Here is a 10,031-nt window from a genome sequence, read left to right on the forward strand (position 1 = left end):
TTTAATTTCTCTATCAGAAATATGAATTGAAATTGATATTTTTCATAGTAAATTAAAATTTATCGGATAGGGGACTCCGCCATTGACCCACACCATTTGGTCAAGATCAAACTTGTTTTACACAAATATGTATTATACACATTTTAATATTTAGATAAAATCAAGAATTAAACTTCATTGTTAATTTAAAATTTTCATATGCTAAAACAATATCGTGACACTAAAATCCTGTGGATTGATACAAGTAAATTATCCAACTCGCCATCTTACTTAACATATAAGTAATAGCATGACAGCACTTAAAATCATTTTCTATTTCTTGGAATTTTGTCATGTAACATCATAATTTTGTTACTATAAAAGCAAAAAAACACAAAGGTATGTATAAATTAATATTGTTTTGGCATTGTTTGTATTATTATTTCTGGGTTAAATAATTTATTGTTAATAATTAGTTTTATATCAGTTATAACAAACTTGATTATTAAAATAAAATGAAATACTTTATTTTATTGTTTTTATCATATATGAATTTTGGAGACTTTTAGTAATTGTATATATTAATTTAATTTATATTTATATATCTGACTCACGAAGCTCTGTTTTCATCATCACACTCACCCGACGCCAGACACCACCACCACGATCTCTTGATGGCCAGCCTATGGCGAGCGGTGATGGGCGATTCGCCACCCAACGTCGATGATTACGACGGCGTCGAGTACTGGGCAAACCCCGAGCGAACCGGCTGGCTCACCAAGCAAGGCGAGTACATCAAGACCTGGCGCCGCCGTTGGTTCGTTTTGAAACAAGGCAAACTCTTCTGGTTCAAGGAGGGCATCGTAACCCGCGGATCACGTCCCCGTGGCGTCGTACCAGTCGCCACCTGCCTCACAGTCAAAGGAGCCGAAGATGTCCTCAACAAGCAATTCGCTTTCGAGCTATCTACCCGATCCGATACTATGTACTTCATCGCCGATTCTGAAAAGGAGAAGGAGGATTGGATCAATTCAATTGGACGCTCAATTGTTCAGCACTCGAGGTCTGTTACTGATAACGAGATCGTTGATTATGATAGCAACAGATAATTTTATTAAATCACTGCTTTTTCTGAAATTTACATGTAAAATTAGGTATGATGCTCTTTCGTCCTTTATGTTTATGCTTCCTTTGTTTGAGTATGAATCAAATTATTGTCTCTCCGGTTTGGTAATTATAAATTTAACGATTTCAATGCTTTTTTTTTTCTAAATAATTGAGATCTTGAATCTGCTGAGTTCTTCTCGTTTGCTTGTTAAGTTAAAATTTAGGTTTTCTTCCTCAAAATCATACATTTTTGTTGGCCATGACTATCTACGATAATTTCTGTAGAAGATTTGCACTAATTGCAATGATTCGTGTCTAATACTATCACTTGTGTATCGAATTAGAATCTTCACAATTTGTTTCTGACAACCAACTTGAAAAATGCCAAAAACATCATTCCAGTTGCCAAATGAAGTGTTCTCTTCTGACTCTTTTTAGCTTCCTGTAGTGTTTCCCTGACTAGTTTCTGCCAAATCACATTCGTTGCATTTATGCGAGTATGATAGATCCTTTAAAAACATAAGGTGAAGTGAAATGGTTTGGAATTCCCAATTCTTTTCATACTTTGCTCAATCTTGACCAAGTCAGATAGTTGTTAGTCATATCATCATTTTTCTGCAAGTTTTGCATTCCGTGAGTACATTTCATGTTAGAATTTGCCAAAAGTGATTTTCTTTCTGCATCATCACTCATATTATAATGTAGTGCAATCTTATCCTATAAGAATCACACCATGTGGTTGTGATGTTTCTATCTTGATTCCATTCAAAACCCTTTAAAAGATATGCTTCTATCTTCCCTCAAGTGGGAACCACCACATGTTCAAACTAATGAATGTTGAAAGCGTACAAGTCATGATATACAAGTCAATTAAGCATTAAAGTACACATAAAATAATAAAAACAACTCTTGTGTTCTTATGTTATTGAAAGTGTTTGGAAGCACTAAAAAATGTAAGGAAGACTTTAGGTTTTAAGGGCTGTAAGATGCCCATGAAAGGTAATACAATGATACTATGAAAGTTGATTGCTATATTGAAAAGTTTAATGCTCAAAATGGAAAGAAATCACCACTGACTGTTGCGTTGCGATGACCAAATGTTGACCGTGTTTCGGTCAACATTTATTTTTTCAAATAGGTTCAAAAAGTGTCGCCTAATAAAAAACAATAACATGCATTTTCTCTCGATATTCGGATCCATATTTTGAAAACCGAAATCAATTTGGATTCACTTGATTGGATCTGATCAAACCGATCCATCCAAACGAACACCTGTATAATTTATATGTAAGAACATCCACAATTGGAGGCTTTTTCAACCAAAGTTTTAAAAAAATAGACTTGTAAATTAACAAGCTCCTGATAATAAAGTTTTTTTTTCCGATCAATCATGTCTCATAATTGTTGGGTATGAACCTAACAAGATAATGTAATCAAAATAATGATAAAGATGAACCTACTAAAGCATATAAAGGACTCCTATAATTGGAAGTAGGGTTGGTGTCGTTAGGGATACAAATTAACAATTTGTGCCAAACATGTTGAAGTGTATGTGTCCTTGATACTTAAATAAGATAAAAACAATATGGGGACTGATTATATAAATTACTATGACAAACATCAAATATGATAAATGTTAATTCAAAGAATAAAAATTATTTCAACATCTGAGTTATTTCTAACATGATCCAACTTATGATTATTGATGATCGTGTAACGATCCCTAAAAGAATGATTTGTATTGACACGAGTTATCTACACGTTCTAACATCCATTGTATTTATATAATCTAATAAAATGCATTTCAGTGATTAAACCTAACATGCTACTTTAAGTTCTAGCTGTTTTGAAGTTAATGTGCATATTGCAATGATAATGATAGAAGTGCCACCTACAATCAACACTCTTGTTCGAAGTGCTAAAAACAATACCATTACCTTGTTCGTATTATAAGAATAAAATAATATTAGGCTTGTAAATCTTGTTGATCGGTATTTGAAATTAACAAAGTGATCAATTTTCAATAAAAATCTAACATGTTTCCAAATGAAATTTGGAATTAAGTACAAGAAATCATACAAGCAAGGCATTCAATAAGATCTATCATAATTACTTCACACATATCAAAATTCAAAAGATAAATTCAAATGTTGGAATTGTTGATATTTAACCTCTCACATGACTACATGACCATGGTCATGTCATGCAAAGGCCGAAATGTGACATGACCATGTCAAATTCTTTTCAACATTTTTCTTCACTTTTTGACTTAGGTTTGAGGGAGTGGTGCATGGCATACAACGCTCCACATCAACGTTTTGGCATCCACCTCACTACCACATCATTTTTGTCAACAACATGCATGACATGTCATTTTCAGAGTATGAGTCAAATATCGTTTGAAGCCAAGAAGCTCAACATGCCACCGTCAGGGGACGGTGTATGCCATGGGGTTGCCGAGCTAAATGCCGTCCTACACCCATGAGCCTTAAGTGAATTCTACTCTACTTTATCCAATTCCTTTGTCCATTACTTTTCTTAAAATCCTCAATTTGTAGACCCCCACATTCTTTGCATCCCGGACATGTCATTAAAACCATCCACACAAAAAAGTAACCCATAACAAAATTTAAAGTAGTGAACAGCATTATATAAAGCTAGTGAATTTTCCATTTCATTGTGTTGTACATCCACTAAATAACTAAAACAACACCACCTACCTCTATTCTTTAAAAAAACAATTCATTTGCAGAAAGCTGACTCAGCAAGATCAATAGCACGAGTCAAACCAGCGGCTTTGTTCTCACACTCGTTCTGCTCATCATCCGCAACACTATCCGCCACAATACCCGCACCCGCTTGAATATAAGCCACCCATTGCTTTCTCTTCTTCTTCTTCATATCCTCCTTATATAAATACATTGTGTCAAAACGGGCCCCAGTTGGAAACACCATCGTCCTTAACGAAAGCGCCATGTCCATTTCACCACTAAAAGAAATCCAACCGAATCCTCCACTGTAGGGCCCACGTCTCGTTACTTCCAGCTTATCTATCAGTTCCATCGCCTTCACCTGTTTTTTTTTTATTTTTATTATTATTTTTTTAAATCTTGAATTTTTTGGAGTGAAGTAAATTGTGTGAAAGTGAAAAAGGAACCTTTGGAGCACCACTGACTGTGCCTACGGGAAGAGCGGCTCGAAGGGCGTCCCAGCAAGTGAGATGATCCAGTAGCTCGCCTGTCACCTGTTTTTTTTTTTTTTTAAATGAAAAAGAATTGTTATTTGTTTTTTTTAATTGGTAATAAATGATTATATGGTAATGGAAAATGATGGTGGGGTCCGCATCTTACTGTGGAACTGATGTGCATGACATGGGAGTAGCGTTCAACGGTCATTAGCTTTTCTACGTTTACTGAACCGGATTTAGCAACCTACTTTGGAGATGTAAGTTAGCAATCAATGAGGAACAAAAAAGAAATTGTAAGGAATGGAATCTCGAATTCCAATTCCGTCGGAATCCACAAACCTTTCCGACATCATTCCTGCCCAAATCAACCAACATGATGTGTTCTGCACATTGCTTTTCATCTTTCAACAACTCATTCTCCAACTCTTCATCTTCATCAGGAGTCTTTCCTCTTCTTGAAGTCCCAGCTAAAGGTCGATTAACAATCACATTCTGTCAACACATAAATTAAGATTTCGGTCAAATTTATCACAACAATATAAATAATTATAAATCTTGGAAATAAATAACCAAAAAAGGATTACGTTTTTCACACGAGTGAGAATTTCTGGACTTGAACCAACCAAGATACACCCTCGAGCCTGTGAAAGTAGAGTAAATTGGTAAAAGAATTCATATGAGAAAAACAAATGTAGAATATTTTTTTTTTTTAATTCTTGAATAATGAATAAACCTGTAGATAAGTCATGTATGGACTTGGATTCACAACTCTTAAAGCTCGATAAATCTCAAAGGGATCTGCAAATGTCCGCCTTTCAAACCGTTGACTTAAAACAATCTGAAAAATATCACCTGCAAGAATGTGTTCTTTTGCTTGAAGAACTGCAGCCTTGTATTCTTCACTAGTCATGTTTGACTGGTCAAGGGGAGTTCCAAATTGATGGGTGCTTAATTCTACTGAACCCGGGAGTAATTTTGGGCTAATTGTAATTAAAAAAAAATGTTATAAAAAGAACGGAATATAAAAAGTAAAAACATCAGAATATGCTTACGGATCAACATCGTGTACTTTAGACAACAGTTTCTCCAACCGTTTAATTCCATCTTTATATGCTTCTTCAATAGATGAATACTGATCAACCCTCACCCAGTGAATTATATATGCTTTCTACATATCAATATATAAAAAAAAAAACTCGTCATTTTAAGACTTATTTTGTTTTGAAGTATGATGTGAAACTGTGAATACCTTCTGCACGTGATCGAACACAATGACGTCTTCATATAGTCCAAGATGAATGTCTGCTAGATTTCTGTCATCTTGTGGTGCATTTATAAACAAGAGTTTTTTCTTTTCTACATAGCGAACTGTGTCATATGAGAAATAACCAACCCATCCACCTGTTTTGATTATTAGAATTTCAAATTGTGAGGTCAATAGGACACATTTCCCAAACAAGAAAGGACAATTCAATTAAGAAACAAGGTTTAATGTTATGTGCCCTATACTTCTTTCAACCACCCCACCACATCATGATTTAAACACTCTTTAGGCAAGTGGCAACATTTAAGAACTATAGTAACTAATGTCAGTGATGTCTGGTGGGGGTGATAATGCTTATCATAAAGAAAAAATGGAAGAATTATTAATCATACAAATTTCCATTGAACAGAAGATCATACCACAAAATGTATCAGGAAGTCCATCAAGAAGTTGAGGCTTCCAACCATCGGAGAGACTTTTTGGAATTTCCATAGGATCATCAACGACTTTCTCTATCAAACTCCCTTTCTCATGATCCACGATGGTGACTTTATTTTCTTTAGCGATGATTTCAATTGATGGCTCAGATCCAACCACACTGTATCGACCCTAGCAAATTAAGATGACGATATCAGAAAATCATCATTCATCACCTTCTAGTTCATTGCAGCAGTGTACAAATGATAAAGTAGATGGAACTAACAATGAATTTTGAAGCTGAACATTGGTTATTGTTTGTTTTTTTTTCCTTTCTAGAAGTTCGTGAAAAGAATAAGAGAGATTAGTAAACATGATCTTACAACTTGTGAAGATCTAAAACCAGGCTCCACTGACTCAAAAAGAAAGCTAGGAGCCTCCCTATCATCTTCATTAATCAGACAGCGGTAAGCGAGAACTGGCGTCAAGTGATCAGCGAATATGCATCTGTGAAGCGGCACCAAATTACCTCTCTTCGAAGCTTCAACGAACTCTGCCTCATCCGCAACTAGAGGAGAATCGTTCAGTATCAAATTAGCATAAATAAAACAAAACAAAATCTCACATTCTGATTACAGAAACTTGAGTACATTGACGGAAATTAAATATCTGTTGGTTACTAATGCTTCTTTCCCCCTTCCAAAATCAGACAAATTCAAAACCAATCGACCAAAAACGAGTCAATCCAAAATACATTACAGATTCAAATCAGCTACTATTAAAAAAAACACAATGCTATTTCTTTAATGCGCACAACAAATAGATTACCTAGAGACGGCGACTGAAGAACACATCTTACTGGACTACGAATGCCGAACGAAACCGAAGTGCGATTAGTTCTGCTTTTAGCGGAAGCGGCGGTGCCTTCAGCGTGTAACGGCGGAGAGAAGCGGTGAATCGACGGTGATGATCGGAGAGCAACAGCTAGGTATTGCATCATTCAGACTCCAAAATGCACATGAAAATTTCTCACTAGGAGATGGAGAATGATACATGTGTGTGATGTGTATATATATAAACAAAGAAATCTCCTTTGTCCAGAGTCTGAATCATAGAATTCACACCACCTATGCATTAACCACTTGTACTTCTTTCATTAAAAAATATACTTCATCTTATATTTCGTCATTTTTAACTCGTAACGTAAAAATCGCAAATAAAAAATCTGATAAAAATTGGATGTAATAAGATCCATCTAATCATATGTCTTTGATTTTTCTTATCATATAAATGTATTTCCATTTATAATAGATAACGGTTTATATTAAAATTGACATGTAATAATTACAAAGAACGTACATAAATAAGATGAAATAATATCTATCTAATATCAGAATATGTATCTGGCTTTTATTAACACATAAATATAAATATATTTCCATTTTATTGGATATTCATATCAAATATGATGTCATCATATAAACCACTAAGCCTTTCAATATTTGATCAAAGTCATATAAAATGATATATGGTTTATGTCTTTCAATATTTGATCAAAGTCATATAAAATAATATATGGTTTATAATTGTTGTTTAATTATTAAATAATATTTTTGAGATGGCGCAACTATGATTTTTGAATTCATACTTATCCTATTATATAATGTATATAGTCCAATTTTTATAAATTTTAAGAGATACAACTTTCATAACATCAAGTACCATTACAAAATATAAGGAAAGAAAATGAGATTAATTTTAATGATAGTTCCTATCATACTACCAAACTTGGACCGAATCTTCCATTATCTCACATCCATAACCCATACCTTTTCCCTCTATTGACCTAGATATTAAAAAAAAAAAAAAAAAAAAAAACTTGTCATTACATCGGCCGCTCCCTACTCTCCCTTCTCTGCCATCGACCTCTCCTTTTCTCCCGGTAACCATAACCACAGTTGCATAAGTTAAAGGTTAACGCACAAAAGAGTTGATGATACTTGTCTCCCCCTTCTCTTTATATTCTTGGTAACAAATATGCAATCTTTTATTTTGATTTTTGTTTTTTTTCTGGTTTAATAATGTTTATATAACTTTATAGAAGATAATGAGAGCACAAACAATAACCCTACTAAGAACATCTCCAACTCACTCTCATTTCTTCTCCCATTCCTCTCCAATCATATCCCATTTATTCCCCAATTTTGGGGGAAATGAATAGTATAACACTATTTTTGGTGTTATACTATTCATTTTCTCCAAAATGGGGATGACATTTGAGTTGTCGATTTGGTCCCTCTTTTTATATATTTATACATTTCTGATTTTTTGTATCAACTAATTATAATTTAAATGTAATATTTAATACTTGTAATATTGTGTTATATATTAAATTATATTAATTAATTATAAATATAAAGTTTGTTTTTTGTTTATCAAATTAATATTAAAATTTAAATACATATTGAAATTTTAAAACATGATAACGTATTTTACAAAAACTTATAATTAAGTGTTATAAATATAATCTTATTTATTTAATATTATTGTAATGAACAAAAATATAGATTATATATTTGTTAAAACAAATTTAATAGAAGGGGTGTGTTTGACAATTTATATAAGTTAGAAGAATGAAATATACTTTTTGGGGATAAAAATGGAGTAGAGTTGGAGAATGGAGATGAAACATTATTTATCCCATTTTTTACTCCATTTTTAGAGGAAAAAATAGAAGTGGGTTGGAGATGGTCTAAGGAGTTTGACTAGGGGAAGAATGATCTTACTCATTAGAGTTGCATGATGATAAAGGAGGCAAAACTTTAAGAATCAAATTACTTGTAATATTTCTATAAGTTTGGTATTTATCAATTAAACAAATCAAAATGTCATGCTGATTTTTTGTAGCATGTTCCCAAAGTCAATGCAAAATACCTTCTTTAGATGAAGCAACTTTAGATCATCAAAGGCTATTAGACATGTAACAACAAAAAAAAACTCTTAAATGTATACCAATCTAATTCAACCAACATGTTATCTACCGAATCAAAAAATTTGGTAGTCAATATGTTTGGTATGAAACATGTTAGGCCGATAGTACCATATCAATTAAGCAGTTTTGGCATGATAATTGTATAAATTTTTTAGTACCATGGTTGTAATGTACCAACCATTTTCTTATATATATATATATATATATATATATATATATATATATATATATATATATATATATGCGTGTGTGTGTGTGCATGTGTGTGTGTGATCACTATATATTTCACAAAAGGGTAGTGTAAGGTAACCATGGTTGATTCACATGAACATGAACTAATGGTCCATGCCTATATAAATACGTGTTCCCGATTCCATGGTAATGTACATTTGCCTACATGAGTTTTTCCTTAAAAGCACAGTCCGTGTAATTTAGTCACGGAACACACGGTCAATGTTTTTGGTCTTAACCAACTTCGAAAGTGCGTTGCTTCAATGTGTGGTTTCTTTAATATACGATTCGTGTTTTCTATGTGGAAAAAAACAGTATGTGTATCTTCACTCTCTATGTCTATGTATTATAATGTTTTCTCCTGCATCTTCCTTCCATCCTACAACTCTCTATCAACACGATCCATCTCCATGCATGCTCCAAGCCTCCATTTGTCCTCACAAACTCGCTTATCATCCAGTTGCCCTACAAATTCAATTAAACAGTGAGTAATATAGGGCGTTCCACCAAATTCATGTGTTTCCCATTAATAATTGAGAATGCAAGATCAAATTTATTTTTAAAGTGAGCACCACCAATTTGAGAGACAACAAATTATGAATTCGATTCGTCTTGAAATATTAGTTTATTTTTTATTACTTAAATAAAACTTGTATTCTCTTTTGAATCGTGTGTCTTTTTCTAAAAGCTTAAATGACACAGAGATATATGAGGGATATGTTGTTGGATTAGGTGTCTAAGCTCATAACTATTTGGTATGTACTTGATTTGATTATGAGCATGGTCCTTTTGGGTTGCCTTCACTCATGCAACTTGATAGGATGACAAGAGGAGAGGGAGCAAAATTTATTATG

At 33.3% G+C, this 10,031-nt stretch overlaps 2 protein-coding genes across 2 annotated transcripts; one reads left to right on the plus strand and one right to left on the minus strand.

Moving 5' to 3' along the window:
* The first annotated feature begins 580 nt into the window (after positions 1–580).
* On the plus strand, positions 581–1,238 carry LOC145128299 (Pleckstrin homology (PH) domain superfamily protein). Its single transcript, XM_079063104.1, has one exon. It carries the CDS (start codon positions 654–656, stop codon positions 1,086–1,088), a length of 435 nt encoding a protein of 144 aa, XP_078919230.1. The 5' UTR covers positions 581–653; the 3' UTR covers positions 1,089–1,238.
* Positions 1,239–3,721: 2,483 nt separating this feature from the next.
* LOC145132615 (anthranilate synthase alpha subunit 1, chloroplastic-like) lies at positions 3,722–6,993 on the minus strand. The gene is made up of 11 exons (XM_079067473.1): positions 6,783–6,993; positions 6,338–6,522; positions 5,957–6,146; positions 5,523–5,674; positions 5,326–5,441; positions 5,007–5,253; positions 4,858–4,914; positions 4,613–4,765; positions 4,437–4,517; positions 4,244–4,330; positions 3,722–4,158 (listed from the first exon to the last, which is right to left on the minus strand). Exons 1-11 carry the CDS (start codon positions 6,952–6,954, stop codon positions 3,829–3,831), a joined length of 1,770 nt encoding a protein of 589 aa, XP_078923599.1. The 5' UTR covers positions 6,955–6,993; the 3' UTR covers positions 3,722–3,828.
* Between the last annotated feature and the right edge of the window lie 3,038 nt (positions 6,994–10,031).

Source organism: Lactuca virosa, chromosome 8 (genome assembly GCF_052849685.1).
Source record: "Lactuca virosa cultivar CGN04683 chromosome 8, Lactuca_virosa_CGN04683_v6, whole genome shotgun sequence".
NCBI lineage: Eukaryota > Viridiplantae > Streptophyta > Magnoliopsida > Asterales > Asteraceae > Lactuca > Lactuca virosa.

Coding starts and splice junctions, on each gene's coding strand:
- LOC145128299 (XM_079063104.1), top strand. CDS start 654: ATGGCCAGCCTATGGCGAGCGGTGATGGGCGATTCGCCACCCAACGTC.
- LOC145132615 (XM_079067473.1), bottom strand. CDS start 6,954: ATGATGCAATACCTAGCTGTTGCTCTCCGATCATCACCGTCGATTCAC. Junction 6,523..6,782: donor TCTTCAGTCGCCGTCTCTAG/GTAATCTATTTG, acceptor ATTCTCCTCTAG/TTGCGGATGAGGCAGAGTTC. Junction 6,147..6,337: donor GTTTTAGATCTTCACAAGTT/GTAAGATCATGT, acceptor TTAATTTGCTAG/GGTCGATACAGTGTGGTTGG.